At 36.7% G+C, this 26,356-nt stretch overlaps 1 protein-coding gene across 1 annotated transcript in view; it reads right to left on the reverse strand.

Moving 5' to 3' along the window:
- Positions 1 to 23,454, reverse strand: part of LOC123554339 (uncharacterized) — a 42,438-nt gene extending 18,984 nt beyond the window's left edge. Inside the window, exons 1-4 of the mRNA XM_053547123.1 lie at positions 23,348 to 23,454; positions 20,697 to 20,908; positions 13,790 to 14,337; positions 9,392 to 9,550 (exon numbers count right to left, since the gene is read on the reverse strand). Coding sequence (XP_053403098.1) covers positions 9,392 to 9,550; positions 13,790 to 14,337; positions 20,697 to 20,901 — 912 coding nt within the window. The 5' untranslated portion in view covers positions 20,902 to 20,908; positions 23,348 to 23,454. The remainder of the gene's footprint in view (positions 1 to 9,391; positions 9,551 to 13,789; positions 14,338 to 20,696; positions 20,909 to 23,347) is intronic.
- Between the last annotated feature and the right edge of the window lie 2,902 nt (positions 23,455 to 26,356).

Raw genomic sequence — 26,356 nt, forward strand, 5'->3', positions numbered from 1 at the left:
ACTAGATATCAAAGCCCTAGGCCCTGTAGTTTTGGACAAGAAGTTTTTCCTTTCGGTTGCCATGGCAACCAGAGTTCTGCATGGAATGAAATTCTTTGAACAATTTTGAAAGGGGGCCACCCGAGGATCATTCTGAGAAGTTTGGTGTAATTCTGCCCAGTGGTTTTCAAGAAGAAGATTTTTTTAGAAATTGTTGATGCACGACGGACATCAAGCGGTCACAATAGCTCACCTTGTCACTTTCTGACAGGTGAGCTAAAATGTTTCTTTTGGATTTAACAAGAAAATGGACCTTTAATAAACTATACTTAAACAAGAGCCGTCACTATATATAAGCTCTTTTTTTAAGATTTTCCTATGTAAAATCAAGTGACCCCCTGGGGCAGTGTCAATTTTAACCCCAGGGGACATGATTTGAATAAATTTTGTAGAGGTCCACTATGCAATGCTACAAGTGAAATATCTAAGCTCTAGGCCTTCAGGTTTATTTTTAGAAAATTTTTGAAGATTTTCCTATGTAAAATCAAGTGACCCCTGGGGCAGGGTCAATTTTGACCCAGGGGTCATGATTTGAATAAATGTTGTAGAGGTCTACTAGGCAATGCTACATGTGAAATATCTAAGCTCTAGGCCTTCTGGTTTATTTTGAGAAATTTTTTGAAGACTTTCCTATGTAAAATCAAGTGACCCCTAGGGCGGGGTCAATTTTGATCCCCAGGTCATGATTTGAACAACTTTAGTAGAGGTCCGCTAGGCAATGCTACTTGTCAAATATCTAAGCTCTAGGGCTTCTGGTTTTTGAGGAGAAGATTTTTTAAGATTTCCCTATGTAAAATCAAGTGACCCCTGGGGCGGGGTCAATTTTGAACCGGGGGTCATGATTTGAACAAATTTTGTAGAGGTCCACTAGGAAATGCTACTTGTGATATATCTAAGCTCTAGGCCTTCTGGTTTATTTTTAGAAATTTTTTGAAGATTTTCCTATGTAAAATCAAGTGACCCCTGGGGCGGGGTCAATTTTGACCCCGGGGTCATGATTTGAACAAATTTGGTAGAGGTCTACTAGGCAATGCTTAACACCGAATATCTAAGCTCTAGGGCTTCTGGTTTTTGAGAAGAAGATTTTTTAAGATTTTCCTATGTAAAATCAAGTGACCCCTGGGGCGAGGTTAATTTTGACCCCGGGGTCATGATTTGAACAAATTTGGTAGGAGTCCACTAGGCAATGCTTCACACCAAATATCTAAGCTCTAGGGCTTCTGGTTCTTAAGGAGAAGATTTTTTAAGTTTTCCTTTCGGTTGCCATGGCAACCAGAGTTCTGCATGGAATTCAATTCTTTGAACAATTTTGAAAGGGGGCCATCCAAGGATCATTCCTATTAAGTTTGGTGAAATTCTGCCGAGTGGTTTTCAAGAAGAAGATTTTTTTACAAATTGTTGACGCACGACAGACATCAAGCGGTCACAATAGCTCACCTTGTCACTTAGTGACAGGTGAGCTAACAAGAGGGCCATGAAGGCCCTGTATCGCTCACCTGACCTACGGGCCTAAAGATCATCAAGATTAACATTCTGACCAAGTTTCATTAAGATATGGTCATAAATGTGGCCTCTAGAGTGTTAACTAGCTTTTCCTTTGATTTGACCTAGTGACCTAGTTTTTGACCCCACATGACCCAGATTCGAACTTGACTAAAGATTATCAAGGTTAACATTCTGACCAAGTTTCATTAAGATATGGTCATAAATGTGGCCTCTAAAGTGCTAACTAACTTTTCCTTTGATTTGACCCGGTGACCTAGTTTTTGACCCCACATGACCCAGATTTGAACTTCTCCTAAAGAACATCAAGATCAACATTCTGACTAAGTTTCATGAAAATAAAGTCATAAATGTGGCCTCTAGAGTGTTAACAATCTTTTCCTTTGATTTGACCAAGTGACCTAGTTTTTGACCCCACCTGACCCAGATTTGATCTTGACCTAAAGGTCATCAAGATTAACATTCTGACCAAGTTTTATTAAGATATGGTCATAAATGTGACCTCTAGAGTGTTAACTAGCTTTTCCTTTGATTTGACCTAGTGACCTAGTTTTTGACCCTACATTACCCAGATTCAAGCTGAACTTAAAGATCATCAAGATTAACATTCTGACCAAGTTTCATGAAGATACAGTCAAAAATATGGCCTCTACACTGTTAACAAGCTTTTCCTTTGATTTGAACTGGTGACCTAGTTTTTGAACCCAGATGACCCAATATCGAACTCATCCAAGATTTTATTAAGGGTAACATTCTGACAAAGTTTCTTTAAGATTGGGCCATAAATGTGACCTCCAGAGTGTTAACAAGTTTTCCTCTGATCTGACCTGGTGACCTAGTTTTTGACCCCAGATGACCCAATATCAAACTCGTCCAAGATTTTATTGAGGGTAACATTCTGACCAAGTTCAATTAAGATTGGGCCAAAATTGTGACCTCTAGAGTGTTAACAGTCAAATTGTTGACGATGCCGGACGCCGATGGACGGACACAGGGCGATCACAAAAGCTCACCTTGAGCACTTCGTGCTCAGGTGAGCTAAAAAATAATATGCATTATTACAAGTTAGCTAATGCAGAGTTACAGCCTTGACAAGAATTTACATGGATGCACTGACAGTGCGATTTAAATATGCCAACCTCGGGAGATATAAAAACTGCTAAGTCGAAAACGGGGCATAACTTTGTAAAAAAGTAAAATAGAGTTATGGAACCTGTGCAATGCAAATCAGATTATCACAGTAAATAAGTGTGTGAAGTTTCAATCAATTCCCTCATAAGTCGAGCAAACAAGAGGGCCATGAAGGCCCTGTATCGCTCACCTGACCTACTGACCTAAAGATCATTAAGACTAACATTCAGACCAAGTTTCAGTAAGATATGGTCATAAATGTGGCCTCTAAAGTGTTAACTAGCTATTCCTTTGATTTGACCCCGTGACCTAGTTTTTGACCCGACATGACCCAGATAAGAACTTGACCTAAAGATCATCAGGTTTAACATTCTGACTAAGTTTCGTGAAGATACAGTCTTAAATGTGGCTTCTAGAGTGTTAACAAGGTTTTCCTTTGATATGACCTAGTGACCTAGTTTTTGACCCCACTTGACCCAGATTTAATCTTGACCTAAAGATCATTAAGATTAACATTCTGACCAAGTTTCATGAAGATACAGCCATAAATATGACCTCTAGAGTGTTAACAAGCTTTTCCTTTGATTTGACCTAGTGACCTAGTTTTTGAACCAACATGACCCAGATTCGAACTTGTCCTAAAGATCACCAAGTTTAACATTCTGACTAAGTTTCATGAAGATACAGTCATAAATATGGCCTCTAGAGTGTTAACAAGCTTTTCCTTTGATTTGACCTAGTGACCTAGTTTTTGACCCCACCTGACCCAGATTTAAATATGACCTAAAGATCATCAAGATTAACATTCTGACCAAGTTTCATTAAGATATGGTCTTAAATGTGGCCTCTACAGTGTAAACTAGCATTTCCTTTGATTTGACCTGGTGACTTAGTTTTTGATCCTACATGACCCAGATTCAAACTGGATGTTAAGATCATCAATATTAACATTCTGACCAAGTTTCATGAAGATAAAGTCATAAATGCGGCCTCTACAGTGTTAAAAAGCTTTTCCTTTGATTTGACCTGGTGACCTAGTTTTTGACCCCAGATGACCCAATATTAAACTAGTCCAAGACTTTATTGAGGATAACACTCTGATCAAGTTTCATATAGATTGGGCCAAAATTGTGACCTCTAGAGTGTTAACAAGCTTTTCCTCTGATTTGACCTGGTGACCTAGTTTTTAATCCCAGAACACCCAATATCGAACTCGTCCAAGATTTTATTGAGGGTAACATTCTGACCAAGTTTCATTAAGATTGGGCCAAAAATGTGACCTATAGAGTGTTAACAGTCAAATTGTTGACGACGGACGGACGACGGACACAGGGCGATCACTAAAGCTCACCTTTGAGCACTTCAAGCTCAGGTGAGCTAAAAATGCATTGTAATAACAAGAGTGCCAGAATGTCACAATATATGCCCGTCACAGCAAATTTCTTTACACTAGCACCTGTATTTGCAAATGGGATTTTAATTTTCTAGTTGTTTACAATGTATTTTTTTAGAAATTATTGTAATTCTTTTATTTTTCTAAGTCCACAAAAAAAAATCCTTACCAGGTAGAGATACCTTAAAATACACCCAAAATTTGAAAGTAGCATCAATGTTGTACCACAGAAAAGTGGTCTTGGTTTTTCCCTAGGGTCAATTATAAAAAAGTTACAATGTAAGTTATTTATAGTAACAACTAAGGGAAGTTAATCTTTAAAGAGAGAGAGAGAAAAAAAGAAAAAAGTTACAAGTCCATACAAAAATCCTTACCAGGTAGAGATAGCTCAAAATACACCTCAGAATTGGATGTAACATGCATGTTGTACTACAGAAAAGTGGTCTCGTTTTTTCCCTACGACTTGTAATGAAAAAGTTACAATATAAGCTATTTATAGTAACAGCAAAGGGAAGTAATTCAAAAGAAGGGACCAGTGCATGCCACTCCGTCTCATGATGGTGTACAATTGTGCCAAGCGACATCAAAATCCCTCCATGCATGAAGAAGAAATGCTCCGGACAATGTCATTCTTGTATCTGACCTTTGGCCTCTAAGTGTGACCTTGACCTTAGATCTAGGGACCTGGTTCTTGCGCATGACACTCCGTCTGGTGCTTGTGAACATTTGTGCCAAGTTGTATCAAAATCCCTCAATGCATGAAGAAGAAATGCTCCGACAAAGTTTTCATTCTTGTATCCTTTGACCTATGTGACCTTGACCTAACCCCTAGGGATCTGGTTCTTGTGCACGACACTCCATCTCATGATGGTGAACAATTGTGCCAAGCTACATCAAAGTCCTTTCATGCATGAAGAAGATATGCTCAGGACAAAGTTTTCATTCTTGTATCCTTTGACCTCTAAGTGTGACCTTGACCTTAGACCTAGGGACCTGGTTCTTTCCCATGACACTCCCTCTCATTATGGTGAACAACTGTGCCAAGCTACATCAAAATCCTTCCATGCAAGAAGAAAATATGCTCCGGACAAAGTCATTCTTGAATTTTTCATTCTTGTATCCTTTGACCTCTAAGTGTGACCTTGACCTTAGACCTAGGGACCTGGTTTTTGCGCATGACACTCCGTCTCATGATGATGAACAATTGTGCCAACTTTCACCAAAATCCCTCCATGAATGAAGAAGATATGCTCCGGACTAAGTCATTCTTGAATTTGACCTTTAACCTCTAAGTGTGACCTTGACCTTAGACCTAGGGACCTGGTTCTTGCACATGACACTCCGTCTCATGATGGTGAACAACTGTGCCAAGTTTCATCAAAATCCCTCCATGCATGTAGAAGATATGCTCCGGACAAGGTCTGTGGACGCCGCCCACCCGCCCGCAAAGGGCGTTCCCATAATACGTCCCGTTTTTCAAATGGGCGTATAAAAAGTGTACAGATATAATGAAAATTCTCAAAAACAAGTGTACAGATATAATGAAAATGCTCAAAAATTATAGGCCAAACTCTATCCAGTTTTCTTTGCTTTAGAGTATTGCATGACCTTCATGCAATTACATGAAACCACTGGGCAAAAACATATTCTATGAAGTTAATGTTGCAATATGTAATTATTAGATTAAACAGAACCATTTATAACAAGCAAATTCGATGAATTGGTATCCCCCGCCGAAAGGGTTTGTGGTGAGGAATGGCAAAAAGACATATCCGGCAAAAAGTTAAGGATGTTAATAAGAAGCAAATAATTTCATTAGTCAAAATCAATTTAACAGAAAACAAAACTAATGTTTAATTAAAGAGTACATAATAAATGTATGATACTTTGATCCTGACTAAAGAATTTATTTTGAATGGGATATGCTTACTGTAATAAGCTTAGCTTTTAAAATTAAATGCAGTTAATTGAAATGTGAGCTTGAAGTTTAACTGGAACGAAATATTGTCTTTGAGTGGTTTGGCACCAGGTGTTGCTGTTTAACATGTACATTTGTACATAAAAGAACAGATGTCCTTAAGAGAACACAGGTAAGATATCTTGAACATGGCTGAGGGCAAGGTTTGTGCAGTCAAAACTTAACAAGTTGAAGGTCTGAACATTTAAAAAAAAAAAAAAAAGGAATGGAAATATATATATCTATATATATAGATATATGTATATATTTATTTTTTAGGGGGTGGGGATGCAGGGGAACGGGAGAGGAAACAAAATTTCACATGTTGATTATAAATATTGATTGAAAATTAAAAATGAAAAAAAAAAGAAAAAAGGTAAAAGGGTGAAGTTGGGGGGGGGGGGCAGAGGATGCATGATCAGTGGTGGGCATGACTGGGTGGAGAAGTGAGGTGGGGGAATGGTACAACTTGGAAGGTCTGAACAAAATCTAAAATAAGAAATGAAAAAAAAAAAATAATTTCTTTTTGGGGGGAGGGGGGGTTGGGAGGGGGAGGGGGTGTGACCAAGGCAAGTGGGTGACCAGGTGTGGGTGTGCAACTTCACATGTTTATAATAAATGTTCACAGAAAAGAATGGAAGAAATTTAATGAAATTCTGCCAAATGGTAAGTTTGTTATGTACAAATATGTGGATTTTTAGACAATTAAAGGGCAATAACTCTGAAGTTACAAAAGAAATCTATACAAAATTGTTTGTGCACAACCACATTATAGTGCTCTAAATTCTGTTTAAGTTTCATAGTTCTAGGTCAAATATATCAAAAGTTATGATGCAGAAATTGACATATTTATAGTACCCTATATAGTTAACACTAGAAACTTCTAAGGGCCATAACTCTGGTGTTATTTGGGCAATCTGACTTAAACTTGACGGGCCGCAAGAACTCATAGTGGTGAACATGTATATGAAGTTTTAAATAAATATTCCTAACCATTTCCTAAATATGGCTCCGGACGGACGGAAAGACGGAAGGACGGACGGAAAGACGGACGGACAACGCCAAAACTATATCCCTCCGACTTTCGTCAGGGGATAATAAATGCTGCAATGTTGATGCAAGGAGACTTAAGACTTGGTTTGATAAAATGTAAAATAAAGTTTGTTTGCTAGTGTTTGTTTGTTGACAAGCGCATTACTATTACAAGAGGTTCATGATGACCCTGAATTGCTCACCTGAGTAATATGAGCCACATGTTTAAAATGGGAAACTGATGCTAAAATAATAGAAAGTAGGTCAGTAGGTCATATTCATGGTCACTGAAAGTTAGTTTTAAAGATCCGTGTGCAAAACTGTACATGCCATCCAAATTTCAAGGCTGTATCTTAAACATGAGGGCCATGATGGCCCTATACCGTTCACCTGAGTTTAATTGCTTGCTTGAACAAATTTCTTTGCTAAAGCTTCAAAAACTTGAAAACAAGAGGGCCATGAAGGCCCTGTATCGCTTACCTGACCTATTGACCTAAGGATCATCAAGATTAACATTCTGACCAAGTTTCATTAAGATATGGTCATAAATGTGGCCTCTAAAGTGGTAAATAGCTTTTCCTTCGATTTTACCCAGTGACCTAGTTTTTGACCAGACATGACCCAGATTCGAATTTGACCTAAAGATCACCAAGATTAACATTCTGACTCAGTTTCGTGAAGATACAGTCATAAATGTGGCCTCTAGAGTGTTAACGAGCTTTTCATTTGATTTGACCTAGTGACCTAGTTTTTGACCCCACCTGACCCAGATTTGAACCTGACTTATAGACCATCAGGATTAACATTCTGACTAAGTTTCATTAAGATATGGTCATAAATGTGGCCTCTACAGTGTAAACTAGCATTTCCTTTGATTTGACCTGGTGACCTTGTTTTTGAATCTACATGACCCAGATTCAAACTGGACCTTGAAATCATCAAGATTACCATTCTGGCCGAGTTTCATTAAGATACAGTCATTAATCTGGCCTCTACAGTGTTAAAAATCTTTTCCTTTGATTTGACCTGGTGACCTTGTTTTTGACCCCAGATGACCCAATATTGAACTCGTCCAAGACTTTATTGAGAGTAACATTCTGACCAAGTTTCAATAAGATTGGGCCCAAATTGTGACTTCTAGTGTGTTAACAAGCTTTCCCTTTGATTTGACCTGTTGACCTGGTTTTTGACCCCAGATAACCCAATATCAAACTCGTCCAAGATTTTATTAAAGGTAACATTCTGACCAAGTTTCATTAAGATTGGGCCAAAATGTGACCTCTAGAGTGTTAACAAGCCTTTCTTTCGATTTGACCTGGTGACCTAGATTTTGATTCCAGATGACCCAATATTAAACTCGTCCAAGATTTTATTGAGGGTAACATTCTGACCAAGTTTCATTAAGTTTGGGCCAATATTGTGACCTCTATAGAGTGTTAACAGTCAAATTGTAGATGACGGACGCAGGACGATCACTAAAGCTCACCTTTGAGCACTTCATGCTCAGGTGAGCTAAAAATAAAAAAGTAGGTCAGTAGGTCAAGGTCACAGTCAAGTGACCCCTAATCACTTGGGGTCATCAGGTAATTATAATTAAACAGTATAGGAAATATGATCTGATAATTTTTTAACTACATATTCCTATATAACTCATATAATAAGTGACCCCCTGGGCGGGGCCTCTTTTCACTCCAGGGATGTAATTTGAAAATCTTGTTAGAGATCCACTAGGCAATGCTACATACCAAATATGAAAGGCCTAGGCCTTGAACTTTCAGGCAAGAAAATATGTAAAACTTGTGTCCCCCGGGACGGGGCCTCTTTTCACCCCTTGGGCACACTTTGAACAATCTTCATAGAGGACCATTAGATGATGTCACATGCTAAATATCATGGCTCTACATCTTGCAGTTTTGGACAAGAAGATATTCCTTTCGGTTGCCATGGCAACCAGAGTTCTGCATTGAATTCAATTTTTTCAACAATTTTGAAAGGGGGCCACCAAAGGACCATTCCTGTTAAGTTTGGTGTAATTCTGCCCCGTGGTTTTCAAGAAGAAGATTTTTTGGAAAATGTTGACGGACTGACGACACACGACGGACATTGAGTGGTCACAAAAGCTCACCATGAGCCTTTGGCTCAGGTGAGCTAAAAACAGGGATATCACATTCATGTTCCATTTTTCCATGCCATAGAATTAAAAATAGTAAAAACAATGCACAATCACATATTCACTGAGGCAAACATGCTACCATATTCACTCTTTTTACACTAAAATGCATAAATCTCTCAATTACAATTTTAGTTTAAAGCAATGATACGGTAATAGTCAGTACCCTTTTAAGTTCCTCTACAGCTTGTTGTGCATCTGGATAACTTGCTAGACATTTTGTGTCTTGAAGCACATCTATCATCTCCTCAATGTATGTGTTCAGTTGGTCATCTGTAACTTCATAGCTTTTAGTGTGAAATATTTCATGCCGTGATTCACGTGCCTATAAATAAACAAGCACATGGTACTAAATGTATCGTAACAACTTTTTATGTTATGTCTAATCAATAAAACAGAACTATTAACACCTCCGGAAAAAAAAGTGATTTCTTTTTCAGCATCAACATTCTAAAGGTGAAGTAAACTAAAATTTCTAATCATGTATGAATAAAACAAGAGGGTCATGATGACCCTGGATCGCTCACTTGAGTAATATGAGCTACATATGTTGAATGTCAAACTGATGCTAAAATATTAAGAAAGAAGGTCAGTAGGTCACATTCATGGTCAATGAAAGTCAGTTTTAGGGTCGGTGTGCAATACTGTACTTGTCATCCAAATCTCAAAGCCCTATCTTAAAAAACAAGAAAGTAGGTCAGTAGGTCAAGGTCAAAGTCAAGTGACCCCTAATTACTTGGGGTCGTCAGGTTATTATAATAAAACAGTCTAGGAAATAAGATCAGAAACTTTTTAAAGTATTTTTTCCTATATAACTCATATAACAAGTGACCCCTAGGGCAGGGCCTCTTTTCACCCCTGGGGCAAAATTTGAAGAATCTTGTTAGAGAACCACTAGGCAATGCTAAATACCAAGTATCAAAGGCCTAGGCCGTGAACTTTCAGACAAGAAGATTTTTCCAAAAAAATTTCCTAAATGGTCTATGTAAAACTTGGAACCCAGGGGGTGGGGCCACTTTTCACCCCAGAGTTATAATTTGAACAATCTTGGTAGAGTGTGTGTGTGTTTGTGTTCAGGTTTAACGTCTTTTTCAACAATTTTTCAGTCATATAAACGACGGTGTCTACTTGTAGCAGTGAGCACAATGCCCAACTTTATAGTGCTGCCTCACTGGAATATCACGCTGTAGACACATGGCATGATACCCTCCCCCCCCCCCCCCCCAGTCACATTATACTGACACCAGGCTGGCCAGTCCTAGCACTATCCCCTTAATGCTGAGTGCCAAGCGAGGAAGCTGCTAGTACCATTTTTTACGTCTTTGGTATGACGCGGCTGGGGTTCGAACCCACGACCTCCCGCACTCAAAGCGGACGCTCTACCGCTAGGCTACTGAGGCGATTCAATCTTGGTAGAGGACAACAAGGCAATGCTACATACCAAATATCAAAGGCCTAGGTCTTGTGGTTTAAGACAAGAAGATTTTTAAAGTTTTCTCCTATACAAGTCTATGTAAAACTTGGGACCCCCTAGGCGGGGCCTCTTTTCAAACCAGGGGCATAATTTGAACAATTTTGGTAGAGGACCACAAGGCAATGAAGCATACCAAATATCAAAGCCCTAGGCCCTGTGGTTTTTGACCTGAAGATTTTCAAAGTTTTTCCCTATATAAGTCTATGTAAACCATGTGATCCCCAGGGCAAGGTCACATTTGACCCTAGGGGGATAATTTGAACAATCTTAGTAAAGGACCACTAGGAATGCTACACAATAAAATATCAAAGCCCTAGGACCTGTGGTTTTGAAAAGAATATTTTTAAAGTTTTCTCCTAAACAAGTCTATGTAAAACTTGGGAGCCCCTAGGCGGGACCTCTTTTCACCCCAGGGGCATAATTTGAACAACCTTGGTAGAGGACCAGTAGATGATGTCACATAACAAATATAAAAGCCCTAGGCCCTGTGGTTTTTGACCTGGAGATTTCAATGTTTTTCCCTATATAAGTCTATGTAAACCATGTGACCCCCAGGGTGGGGCTATATTTGACCCCAGGAGGATTATTTAAACAATCTTGGTAGCGGACCACAAAATGATGCTACATATCAAATATAAAAGCCCTATGAACTTTGGATTTGGACAGGAAGATTTTTTGAGATTTTCCTTTCGATTGCCATGACAACCACAGTTCTGCTTGGAATTCAATTCAAAGGTGGCCACCCAAGGATCATTCCTGTGAAGTTTGGTGTAACTCTGCCCAGCGGTTTTGAAGAAGAAGATGTTTTTAGAAATTGTTGACAGAAACACGACACACGACAGACATTGAGTGGTCGCACAAGCTCACCTTGAGCCTTTGGCTCAGGTGAACTAATGAAACATTTACTGTTCGATCCACCATTTCTGTAAGAACAATATCCTATGATTTCTTTTTAAATATAAGACCATACAATTAATACTATACATCATTCTAAAGAAGTGTGAGGGTAGTAATAGGCACTTTTTAAATGTTCAAAATATCTTGATTAGTTTTGAAACCATTTGTGTTTAAGTTCTATTTTGACTTTGTTTAGAAACAGATATTTAAACAAGAGCTCCAACAAGTGGGACAATATACAGCCGGTGGGTTATATCTGAGGATGAAAGCAAAATTTCTTGATTTTTTTTATGGGAGACATCGGGGGTGGAAGCAGGATGTGCGTGTAGTGGTGATGACAGGATACTGAAAGGCAAGTAACTAAATAATGTAACAAGAGGGTCAAGTTGGCCCTAGACCACTCACCTGAGTAACATATCATAACAGTGTAAACTTGTGTGACCTAGTGACCGAGTTTTAGTTACCACATAACCCAGTTTCAAATTTGGCCTAACCTAGTTCTTGACCTAACCTGAACCAATTTTTAATCAGTCCCAGATTTCATGGAGACAAATATTCTGAGATTGGGCAAGAAAAGTCGAGTGTAAACAAGCATATTTTTTTATTTGACCTAGTGACCTACCGGTAGTTTTTGACCCCACATGACCCAGATCAAAACTCGTATAAGGGTTAACAAAAACAAACATTCTAGCAAAGTTTTGTGAAGATTGGAGGAAAAAAGTTGCCTCTAGAGTGTAGACAAGCTTTTCTTTTGATTTGACTTAGCTTTTGACCTCACGTGATCAAGATTTAAAATCATCCAAGATTTTATGATAACACACGTTTTATGGAGATTGAATCAAAAATATGTCCCCTGGTGTGTAAACAAGCATTTTCTTTGATTTGACCGGGTGATCTAGTTTCTGACCCCAGATGAAATCTAACTCTACCTAGATTTTCCTAAGACAAACATTCTGACCAAGTTTCATAAAGATAGGTTCATAAAAGTAGCCTCTTTCCCTTTGATTTGAGTGGGTGACCTAGATATTGACACCACATAACCCAGATTCAAACTTGACCTAGAATTCATCAAGACAAACATTTTGACCAATTCTCATGAATTTCAAACTTAAATGTGGACTCTAGCATATGTTAACAAGATTTTCTTTTGATCTGGCCTACTGATCTAGTTTTTAATCCCACATGACCAAATTTCAAACATGACCTTAAAATCATTAAGACAAACATTCTGACCAAGTTTCATAAGAATTGTTTGTTTGTTTGTTTTGGGTTTAAAGCCATTTTTCAACAGTATTTCAGTCATGTAACTGCGGGCAGTTAACCTAACCAGTGTTCCTGGATTCTGTACCAGTACAAACCTATTCTCCGCAAGTAACTGCCAACTTCCCCACATGAATCAGAGGTGGAGGACTAATGATTTCAGACACAATGTCGTTTATTAAATAGTCACGGAGAACATACACCCAGCCCGAGGATCGAACTCATGACCCCGCGATCCGTAGACCAACGCTCTTACCTACTGAGCTAAGCAGGCGGGCTATTCATAAAAATTGGGTCACAACTGCGGCCTCTAGAGTGTTTACAAGGGAAATGTTGACGAACGACTGTAGACCCACAACGGACAGCCACGGACGCCAGGCAATAACCGGTCACAAAAGCTCAGGTGCGCTGAAAATGTGTTTTCCATGTTTCAAGTCCATACATTTGTTTTTAAGTTATGCTCTGAACAGGAAATATGATGGGCAGATCTAACCTTCACCTTTCACTTATCACCCTTGTTCATGCACTTTGCAAATCGCCTCATCACCACCTACCTGCATCTAAAATTTGAACCTTGAATGGTTATTTAGTTATGCTCCAGTCACAAAATATGAAGGACAATTTTGACCTTTTAGCCAAGTCTGTAACCTTGACCTTTGACCTACAGAGCTGTTTCATAATACATCCCGTCTCTCAAAAACGGGCATATAAAAAAACTTAAAGGGTATCTTACTTTGCGTAACACAAACAAACATTACCAGGCAAAATTTAGAGTTTTGTCTTAAAAGATCCTACTTCCACTATTTGAGACCTTTACACTGACATATAATTTATATCTGGATCTTGAAAACTTAAGTTGCAATTCACAAAAAAAAAAAGCTGGATCAAACAGTAATTATAAATCTCTCATTCCAGTTCCGGTTTAAAACCTACCGTTTCGAAGAGATCCAACTTGTCTATTGCATCATGTATATGCAGGTCATTGATAGCAATAGAAAGTAGGCCTAAAGCATCCATTTCTGTCACCGAATGCTGTTCTCTATACCCAGTTGTACTCACAAAGCATTTTGCAAACTCAAAGAAGTTGTCATACCACCTTGTTGTGTCAACATTAAACCAAAGCGGGTTGGCTTCTGCATGACTGAATATAATTTCATCATAAAACTTGCTGCAGAAGTTATTAGGACACTTTCTGCGTGAATGGTGATCTTTGCAAAAACACTTATTTCTGAATTTCTGAAGACATCTACATGTACGTGAAGGATGGTCTGGCAGTAAGTTGTCAGTCGTACAAGATGTACACCTGACAGCTGCAGGTCCAATTTTCCTTAAAATATTGCTGTGTTGCTCTTGAAGTTGCCTACTGATAAATGTCTGAAGACCTGATTTCAAATATCTAAATCCTGTTGCAGCTCGTACCCAATTCTTGTATGGCGGTTGATTCAAATCTTTTCTACTGTAGCTAACCATGCTGTTATTTTCTAGAATAAGCATTAATATTTATTAACAAAGACATAACACTTGTTAATTGATGAACAATGTACAAATTCTCTCAAAATAACGAAGATAGTTATTAAGTTGCACATTGTACAGTACAAATGATTATGGTAACAAAATATATATCATTAGGTAACATTATTTTGTTCAAAAATATACCACAATATCATATTGTGCAGTACAATGACTAATAATATTTTTATTCTATGCTTTTTGATTTCTGTAAAAAATAAATAAATATGGACTTACAGACAGAATACTCCAGAAATTAGTGATTTCATGGAAACAAATATTCTGACCAATTTTCATTAAGATTGGACAAAACATGTAGTGTCTTAAGTGTAAACAAATATTTTCTTCAATTTGAGAAAGTGACCCTAGTTTTTGAGCCGAGATGACCTACATTCGAACTTGACTTACAATTGATCAAGGCAATCATTCTAACCAAATTTTATGAACCTCAATTGAAAAATACAGTCTCTACCGCATACAAAACGTTTTTCTTTGATGTCCTAGCGACCTAGTTTTTGACCCAAGATGACCCATATTCTAACTTGACCTAGATTTCATCAAGGCAATTATTCTAACTAAATTTTATAAACATCCAGTGTAAAATGCAGCCCCTATTGTGTACACAAGATCTTTCTTTAATTTGACCGGGTGATCTAGTTTTTAATCCTAGATGACCCATATTCAAAATCGACCTATCCAGATAGTTACAAGAAGATCCGGTGTAAAATGCAGCCCCTATTGCATACATAAGGTTTTTCTTTGATTTGACCAAGTGACATAGTTTTTTACCCCAGATAACCCATATTGAAACTTGATCTAGATTTTATTAAGGCAATCATTCTGACCCAAAATCATGAAGATCATTGAAAAATACAGCCTCTATCGCATACACAAAGTATTTCTTTGATTTGACCCAGTGACCTAGTTTTTGACTCCAGATGACCCATTTTTGAACTTGGCCTAGATTTTATCCAGGTTATCATTCTGACAAAATTCCATGCAGATCAGTTGGAAAATACAGCCCCTAACACATACACAATGTTTTTGTTTGATTTAACCCAGTGACCTAGTTTTTAACTCTAGATAACCCATTTCCAAACTTGGCCTAGATTTCATCAAGATAATCATTCTGATTAAAATTCATGATGGTCAATTGAAAAAAACAGCCTCTATCGCATAGACAATGTTTTTTTTGATTTGACCTAGTGACCTAGTTTTTGACCCCAAATGACCCATTTTCAAACTTGGCCTAGATTTAATCATGGTAATCATTCTGACAAAATTTCATGAAGATCAATTGAAAAATACAGCCCCTATCCCATTGTGACAGGAAAGGCCGTACCGGCGACAGTAACCATCAGAACAAATCAACACCCTTTACAATATTTACAAATTTATTTACAAAAGATGATTATTAACAATGAATAGATATGAAAAGAAAAAAAAACTGATTATAAGAAAGAAAAAAAAAAGAAAGTTCAGTATCTCTAGATACAAAAGTTCTTAAATTCCATTCTAATCGGACGTGACACAGTTCTTTAATTCAATTGTGAATTTTAAGTAGCACAAACAAAACGTAGCTTCTAAATTCAAAATACAGTCCCTTTAAACCGTGAATACGTTGATTCCGTGTTGGCTCCCTATGGTGGTAGGTGATTGCATCCCTGAGCTGACTTCAGAGGATAACAAAAATCATCGTCTTTGCGGTTTACGGCACAACCATGGGACGAAAGCTCTGCGCTGGGAATATCACATCCAGGCGAGTGAAGACAAGTGAACCTCGGGCATTGTACTTCCGGGTTATGACATCACCAGGAAAATCGTCTGGCGGAAGAAGCTAAAATATATAACATATGGTAAGCACCATAGCAAAACAAATAAGTCAGGGCATAAAACTGCTCCTTTGGGTACACCATACCTCCGTAGGCTCCCATAAATAATACGTGCTACTTATACAAAACATATGTGCTACTAAGTTCAGACGTCACATGATTAAAAATACGTCACTAATTACTTCCATTATTACAAAGATTCCTTACTTAAAAGACTAAAGTTAAAGTATGAAAAAGATATGAAAAGTATATGATGAAACATTATAGTAATGGAAATGATAAACTGCAGCCATTATTTACAACTACAAATTAACAAAATTCAATGTAAATCAAACGTTATATGAGAGTTGGCATCCATATAATATCTAATGCCATACACTAAAACGGACATTGTATGTGTATGCAATAGACTGTCACACAATTTCATATTACAATAATATATACATGGTACTAGACTTGCCATATAAATTTATACATAACAATACAATGCAGTAATGGCGTTCCATAATAACGAAATGTTTGACATAAGTTTTTGAAACAAAGTACTTTATAAATATCATGTTACAAATTTCAGTACAAATTTTACATCTTATATAAATGAAACATTTTAGATTCCTCTTTCGAAATAATTTACAAAAGTCTGAAAAATTTAATAAATTATCCTGACATACCGAAACTAGCTAAAATCATATGCCGAAAAGTAAATGTTACAGAATTCTGTAGAATGAACAAAAATTTACCAAATAAAAATCGTAATGCAAAAATCCTACAAAAATCTAACAAATAAATTTCTTACCTCGATCGAGCATAAATTTCTAGCAAGAAAATAATTCAGACATAGATTCGTCTATAATGTCGGAAGGTGGTGTGCGCAAGGCATATCTAGTCCAGTCTATTTAAAGGATAATGTCCCGCCAAATACTAAATTTCATGGGATTCACGGCTAAGCCGTGAGCTATGACTATTGTCATTTTCACGGGATTCACGATATAGCCGGGAAATCTAACTACTTTGGCGCGAATTTAAATTGACAATTTGAGGCCCATTATAGTGGTTTTGGGGATAAAAACATAAATTACTGAAGTTTATAAAATATCAACTTTCTTATTACTGAACAGAATTTAATGAAATTTACATGGAAATTTAAGTTATGAAATACAGAAAAACATGAGAGGTATTTCATGCGTGAAATCTGACATTTACCTCAATAACTCAAAAATTTACAAACAGATGATGCAATACCTGCATTTACAATACATATAAAATAAGGCCCGTATGTCAATTTGTGACACCCATACACATCCAAATGTTGACAGACAGACGACAGACAGACGACTGACATCGAGCGATCACAATAACTCACCTGAGTGAGTTAAAAATGTCATAGAAAACAGAAAGATTTACAATAATAATTATGTCAAGCAGTTTTGTTGATGTTGAATTTCCTGCTGATATACTCAGCGTCACTGAAAAGTTACCAGCCTAATGGCCCTTATATTTTAAAAATCGCATTGAAATGTGTTAAAAGCATAACACGACTACATTTTTGACACAGCTGAGACGTCACTGGTGTAAAGATTTGTCAAATTCAATTAACTCCATTTGAGGCACGGGCTGCACGTGCAAAATGACTTTTCCAGCAATGTCGACATGTACGAATTTTCTATTGCAAATCATTCATCGCACTTGAAAGTTAGTCAACAGACTAAAAGGAATACATTAAAAAACCCAGAATATCCTTGCTAAGAATGCCACGTTTAAGGCACGATCAACGCCATCAGGCCATTGGCATGGTTGACGCCGAACTTTCATGTCGCGAAACTGCACGTCGTATGTGCTGTTCTCACCTGACAGTCATGAAATGGGTTAGGAGACATGATCAGACAGGGTCTATGAGTAATAGACCGCGCACAGGCTATGAAAAAGTGATGTTGATATTGTATAAAATAGTAAAGAGGTATATATTAGGTGGTAACTTTTCAGTGACGCTGAGTATACTTTTATTTGTCCAGAGTTTTGTTGTTTTGTTAACACGAGAACTAGTAGCAAAGTTGCAACATCCAATATAGGAGTATGTTATATCTATTACAGATGTACAGTCACATGGTGCAAATGTAGAAAGCTATTTGGAAAAGAAACCTAGCGCTATCGCTACAAGTCATTTATACCCCCACAAACTGCCTAGTCAGATAGATAAAATAAGAACTGTTAAAACGTTTTGTAATATTATCAATAAACAATACAGGTTAGTAGCATGGTGTTACGTAAATAAACTATCTTCTGAGAAAGTATTAATGGATATTAAAACTTTCAATTGCTCTGAATATTTCTATGACACACTAAATCAGGAATGATAAAACTTGTGTTTAGTATAAACAAAAGGGCCAAGATGGCCCTAGGTCGCTCACCTGAGAAACACACCATAACATTTTAAACATGTTTGACCTAGTGATTTAATGGAAACAAATATTTTGGCCAATTTTCATTAGGATTGGACCAAAATGTGGTCTTTCGAGTTTAAACAAGTATTTTCTTTGATATGACCTAGTGACCTATTTTTAACCCCAGATGACCCATATTCCAATTCGACCTGGATTTCTTCAAGGCAATCATTCTGGCCAAATTTCATGAAGATCAATTGAAATTTACAGCTTCTATCGCATAGATCTACACAAGGTTTTTCTTTGATTTGACCTAGTGACCTACTTTAAGATCCCAGATGACCCACATTCAAATTCGACCTAGATTTCGTGAAGGCAATCATTCTGACTTAATTTCATAAAGATCAGTTGAAAAATACAGCCTCTTTCGCATCCACAAGGTTTTTCCTTGATTTGACCTAGATCCCAGATCACCCATATTTGAACTCGACCAGGATTTTTTCAAGGCAATCAATCTGACAAAATTTCATGAAGATCAAATGAAAAATACTGCCTCTATCGCATACACAATGTTTTTCATTGATTTGACCTAGTGATCTACTTTTTGATCCCAGATGAAACATATTCAAACTTTACCAGGATTTCTTCAAGGCAATCAATCTGACCAAATTTCATGAAGATCAAATGAAAAAAACAGCCTCTATCGCATACACAATGTTTTTCTTTGATTTGACCTAGTGACCTACTTTTTAACTCCAGATAACCCATATTCAAACTTAACCTAAATTACATCAAAGCAATCATTCTGACTAAATTTCATGAAGATCCATTGAAAAATACAGCATCTATTGCATACACAAGGTTTTTCTTATATTTGACCTAGTGACATATTTTCTGACCCCAGATTACCCATATTCAAACTCAACCTAGATTTCCTTGAGGCAAACATATTTTCTAAATTTCATGAAAATCAATTTAAAAATACAGCCTTTACAGCATACATAAGGTTTTCCTTTGATTTGACCTAGTGACCCTTTTTTGACCCCAGATAAACCATTTCGAACGCGACCTAGATTTCATCAAGGTAATCATTCTGACCAAATTTCATGAAGACAATTGAAAAATACAGCCTCTATCACATACACAATGTTTTTCTTTGATTTGACCTAGTGACCTACTTTTTGACCCAAGATGACCGATATTCAAACTCTGCCTAGATTTCATCAAGGCAAACATTCTAACTTAATTTCATGAAGATCAATTGAAAAAAACAGCCTCTATAGCATACACATGGTTTTTCTTTGATTTGACTAAGTGACCTAGTTTTTAATCCAAGATGACCATTTTCAAACTCGGCCTAGATTTCATCAAGGTTATCATTCTGACAAAATTTCACGAAGATCAGTTGAAAAATACAGCCTCTATCGCATCCACAAGCGAAATGTTGACAGATGACAGACAGACAGAAGACGGACACCAGACATCAAGCGATCACAATAACTCACTAGAGCATTGCTTAGGTAAGCTAAAAACATAAAACAGGTCAAGTGCCTCCATTTGAACAAATTTGAGAGAAGCTATGGACAAGTTAAATGAAGATTAGCTAATATCATTTAAAGGGAGAAAAGTTATTTAAATACCTTTCTAATTTTTGCTCTAGTGGCCCCTTAAAAGGGCCAAGTGGCTATTTGAACAAAGTTATACAGGACAGTGTAAGAATGTTACAGACTTAGTCTGATGAAGATGCATCCAGCAGTTCCTGATGCTTTCTCATCCAAAAAGGTTTGTGTAAAATGTCAATCTAATGCATTCTACCTGGTTTCAAAAATATGCAGGAAAATGTCATTTTGGGACATTTTATCTATAAGACTTCTAGAGATACTCAAGGAAATCTATTCGGAACTGGACATTTTTCCAACTGTAAAAAGGGAAATAATTTAGTCAAGTCAGAGTTTTGGGACACTGTATACTACGGTAACTTGTCTTATGATCCGAAAAGCCAGATGTAAGTTTCAAAATAATACCTGTATCAGTTCCTGAGATATTCAAGAAAAACAAATCGAAAGAGATTGGATCAGACAAAGCAGTTGCTACTCATATAGCTCCCTGTATAATTACCAGCAGAACTGTTACCTTGTTCAGTAGGTCCAGGATTCTGTTCTATTCCTGCCATAAATAGGAGAATGCCAATAAATACAAGACTTCCGACCGCTTTCAAGCACCCACTGAAGTTCAGTGTACATTGCAGAATAATGACGTCTACTCCAGAAGCAAACTTGAAAGTGCCAATTCTTCCTCGATAAGTTTCTATATCAACCCCCATGGTAGACCTATAATGCATATGAAAAACTGTTTTAAGATTAAAAATTACCAACTGAAAACTAGCAAAGTATCTAACACACAATAATTAATACAAAGCCATCAGATTTATAAGATTGTTATCTATTTTCAATCTTAAAATTCTATACATCTTGGTCAGATCATACTCATTTTACATTTATTTGATCTTCTACATGTTATTCACCTTTCAAAAAGTTTTACTAGCCAATGCAATGAACAACATGGTAAGGATCATTCCAGTTTTCCAACAAAGGCAATAGAAAGTCTTGCTTTTAGTATGGTGCAGTTGACTGATACTACTGTTTGCAGATCAAATTGCCCTTTCGTCTTTTCTTAAATCGACAGACTTGTACCTTTACGTCACAAAAGCAGCGATGCTGAAGCTATTTTTGGATCTCGTCTATACAGGTAACTCCGCCTTTCCGATACAAGTAAAAATATTGAATGAACTTGTTTACATCGGCTGTATCACCGAGAAATGATGATTTAAATAATACTCATAAATACTGTTGGAGCGGGCGTTTAACTGGATTGTAACAGATGTATCAGATCTAATCTTCATTTAGAATTTAAATGAGTCTTGCCACAATGCACACTACATTTAGGTAGCGTGGATGTGAAAAAAGGACACCCTCTAATACATTACAGGCCTTTTTCTGCCTAAATTTCAGTACCTTTTGCTGCAGAGTTTTCTTTTAAATAATGTATCTCGTATTAAGTTTTCACTATAATTATAAAACGTGCCTGACTGGCTCATCATTGATTGAAGGGCATAAGTTCGAATCCCGGAACCGACCATGCCTCTTTTGTTGAAGAAAGTCGGCAATTTCTTACGAAATATGTGAGTCTTAGTCTAATTTTACGCGATCCTAGGAAACAGTTACAAGTTATTTTCTCCACTCGAAAGAAATTGGCTTTAAATGCTGATTTGGTTGCGAATATAAGATAAATTCAAATAAAACTTATATGTATCAAAATGAAGTCCAAATAATTGTACTCAATAGTTTAATATCGTTTATTTTTTTACTAATCGATATCCCCTTTACGTAGACAACGTAAAATATCAAAATGTAAAATCGGTCTTCCCGAGGCCTCATTATTTAGACTAATCAATAGGGGGATTCAATTCCTCATTAATTTATGTAAGTTATCATAATTCCCCTTAACACGATTAATGTTACACATAATATGCAAGCTAACTTGAAATGACGGTGTACTGTTATTTATCCGTCCTTTTAGAGTGACAGTTTTTATGGATATCACAATTACATCTACAAGTGTTACGTAGCTTGAAGGTTCAATGATACCTTTCTATAAAACCTTGTGTACCTTGCGTGATTGGAAATTTCGTCGATAATAATTGTCATAACAAACAAAAAACGCTGTTTTCATTTGAACATAGTTGAAATATTCTATTCTACTTTTAAAACATATTCAATGATTATCACCATATTGCACTTTACAATGTATGCAAGTACGGCGATCGATACTTCAAAGATAGAGTCAGAGCGCGCGCTTTATGTGACGTCAAGATAAAGAAAAAGTTTCACGACAATGCGAATGAATAATATATTGTGGATGAGGCGGGGTTAACCTGTCAGGAGTATTCCAAAAATAGCTTCAGCTTCACAGTTTTTGTGACGCAAACATGCAACTCTATCGATTTGAAAAAACGTTGAAGGGGCAATTTGATCTGCAAACAGCAGTAATTATTGTATCATATTAATTATTACTTCCCTTTCATTGAAATTTGCAATAATGACCTATGAACACCACAAAAATGGATCATGAAAATTCAATAAATTCCCCTCAATAATTTTTATAAATTTTTTGTCTCACAGAATGAACATAGCACAATATTTTCTGGTTTATTTTGCTGCTGAACCAAAGCAGAACAATTCTGATTATGTAAAAACAAGAAATAACATGTCATATTTTATACAACGGACAGATGGATGCCAGACGGACGCCAGATGGTAAGTGATCACAATAGTTCACCCTGAGTTAAATTCTTTAGAGTTGGCACAGTAGGAGTGCGGGAATCCAGGTGATTTTGACATTTGAGCCTCTCACCTCAAAGTAAACAGGGACCTTCCACAACTGGTATTTAGTCATTGAGTAATTACTGAAAGCTGTATCTAAATCACTTGGTGAATAAAAGGTCACAAATAACACCCACACCAGAAATTAGCCATTTTCTGTTTCCAGGTAACTGTGACCTTCACCTTTGACCTATTGACCCCAATACCAATAGGAATCCTATTCGAGTCCAGAAACGAAAAATGTTGATGGACGAACAGACAGATTGACAATGCCATTCCATATTACCTCCTTTTTTTACAAAATGGCCATTATTATAATGTCCATAGATCTTCAGAAACGATATTTATCCATCTTTCTAAGTAAAATCAAGCATTGAAAGCCTTTACCTTTTTTACTTTTTAAAAGTAGATGTGAAATCCAAATCTTGATTTCTGTATGATGTCACTGTAAAATGCTCTGAATGAATAGATTCATCATGGCAGCTTTGTTTACTGAAATTAAAAACTCAATTATTGTGGATTCTGTTGTATTCAAATAATTTATAACAACAGTTGTCAGTAGAAAAAGAATTTGACTTTTGACCTGCAAGTGTGACCCGGACATTGGTCCTTCTTACCTGGGTTGTATGCTCTGCATGTCACCTTGATGTTGTTAACAATTGATGCAAAATTTAGACTCATAATTGCACCAGAGGCAACCATTTTATACCTATTTCAAACTTTTACAAGGGAATCCCTCTGACCCCTTAAAATGAGGGGGCACCCATCCCATACCTTAAAATTTAGACAAAAAAAAAATGCATCAAAGGCCACCATTTTAATATCTGTATTTCAAACATTTCCAGGGGAGACCCCCTGACCCCACTAACAAAAGTGTTACTAAGGGCCCTCGCCAAAGTCTACACCCACTTGGGACCATACGCATTGTTGGTGCCGCTTCATTCTAAATTGGTGCCCACTAATGATTTTATTTTAAAGATAGACTTCTGAAGTCTAATAGATAGATTCTTTTTTTTGCTCTCTGGAATTGATAAAGGACAATCCGTAGACAGATTCTAGTATTTCAGTAGCTATTTCAAAAAAATATTTATGATAATTTAAAATTATACTTACAAGTAGCTTTTGAAAAAATAAAAGATTAAAGTTACTTTATCTGTACAATATTGTTTACGGATAAAAGTCTTTGATTCCCCTAATGCCAACAAATGAACTGAAAATACAAATGATCAAGGGAGGTAAACAGTGTTACCATATGAGATCAGTTGTTATATTATTGTATGTAAGATAAGCTTCCCTTTGTAGATAGTAATAAAGAATGTGTACCAAATGATACCGATTTGTGCTTGTTAAAAATGAACAAAAATGTTAAACTATCATGACAAGTCTCTCTGTTATTGCAAAATAACTGACAATGCAGAATTGTTGTGATGTTTAGAAAAATGCAATATAAACATTTATCATGACAAGTTAACTGCCATTTTGAACATCTTTTAGTGTTGGGTTTTTCATGTTGTGCTTTTGCATTTTTCATTATTTAACTCCACCTTTCTATTAGTATGTGTGAAGTTCCATATATTTATCCAAAATTTAGGTAATTCAGGCATTCCATACTTCAGTCCACAGACACATGGGGCCAAGACCCCCACCCAATCCACACTCCTCTGTTTCTGCCTAAGTTTAGCGAATATTTTTCAGCATTTTAACATGTAATGAGCATAGGTGAAGATCAGCGTGCTTTAATTTATGCATTTTTACCATCAATGCTCTTAAAAAAGAAGTACCTCTGTAAAACTGACACTAGAAAACAATAGCGATTTAGCTTTTACGATAATTCTGTAACCATTCTGTCAAATGACACCAGTCCTGACAACTGACATTCGGGTTTCGACAAGAAATCAATAAATATCAAATCATTTATCAATCTTACTTGTATGGAACACTTCCCTGTGAATTGATCCCTACTTTGTTCTGCGCATATCGTAGGCAGGTACTAAAATTGGATTTTTATCATAGGAAGTTAGGATTCAGGGGCCACTATCTCGAACGTACCTTATGTCCTAAGATGTTCGTAAAGGGTACGTAAGGTATTCGTAGCGGATATTTCCTCTATCTCGAAAGCGTCGTAATTTATGACACTTCGTAAATGTACTCGTAAGTTAAGGCTAAAAAATCCATCCCTTAGCGTTCTCATAGTGTATATAAACTTATGTACATTTGTATGTCTGCCTGTCTGAAGGTGAATATGTTTCTTTCTTATTGGACCACGCTGAAACTGTCGTGAAAATATTTATTTAAGTTGTCATTCCATTCGTTTGTGTCAACAAACATGAATATATTTCATATAGATTAATAAATTTAGTGCTTTTAGTCCGTTTGTATAGATAGAACGCACAGGGTTTTTTTTATTTCAAAGAGAAGGAAATACATTAACGTTTATCCATTTGTTCATCCCGGCTATCGTTTTAACGGTTTGTCAGATTTGCATGGCATTTGAATTGTTAGGACTGTGCTTTTGATCAAACGGCCACATTGGAATCAATCTGTAACAATAATCTTTGGGAATTGGCACCGGTGGTATTTTGATAAGATAAGAGTTTAAAATGTACAACTAAATGTTGACTTTTACCACTGTGACAGTTACTGCGGTATATATTTATTGGCGGATGCTATTCGTCAAATGGTGTTGGAAAAAACACAAACGTTACAGTCAATTTTCTTAAATTAACATTGAAAACTTTAGTGTGGTACGATACATGTTACATACATATTTTGTATCCTTTGAGGTACGTATATCACAAATATGGTTGAAATATCCTATAACGGAATTATTGTATCATGGACATTTACCTGTGGACTGTAATAACTTGTGAGACTGAATAATGTTTCGGACTGCCAGCAGTAGAATTCTAACAACGAAAGGAATTGCATTGTACAAGACTATATACTGATTTTCATACTGAACGCTACACGCTCATCCCCGGCTATACTGGCTTAATAGGTAGAATACACAAGACCTCAAAGTAGGTTCGAATACCGAGTGAGGCGTTCATGGTTTCCGTGATGATTTGCTAAAGACAATACATCTAAGTTCATTCATTTTCCACCTCTGCATTATGTGGGGAGTATCTGTAAGGAATCCAGGAATACTAATGCATATTATCTCGAACGCATGACATCTTATTTCGAGTGCATGACATCTTTATCTTGTTCACACAACATCTTATCTATATTTTATTAAGACCTTTTATGTATTCAGGTCATCTGAGTGAAAAAAATGGATGAGTAGATAATTATAGTGTTCCGCCTATTCAGATTTTATCTAAACTTTCCTCAAATACAAGGGGAGCGGTGGTCTAGTGGATAAGGTGTCGGCTGCTCAATCCAGGGATCGTGGGT

The sequence above is a fragment of the Mercenaria mercenaria genome, chromosome 7 (genome assembly GCF_021730395.1).
Source record: "Mercenaria mercenaria strain notata chromosome 7, MADL_Memer_1, whole genome shotgun sequence".
In the NCBI taxonomy this organism is placed as follows: domain Eukaryota; kingdom Metazoa; phylum Mollusca; class Bivalvia; order Venerida; family Veneridae; genus Mercenaria; species Mercenaria mercenaria.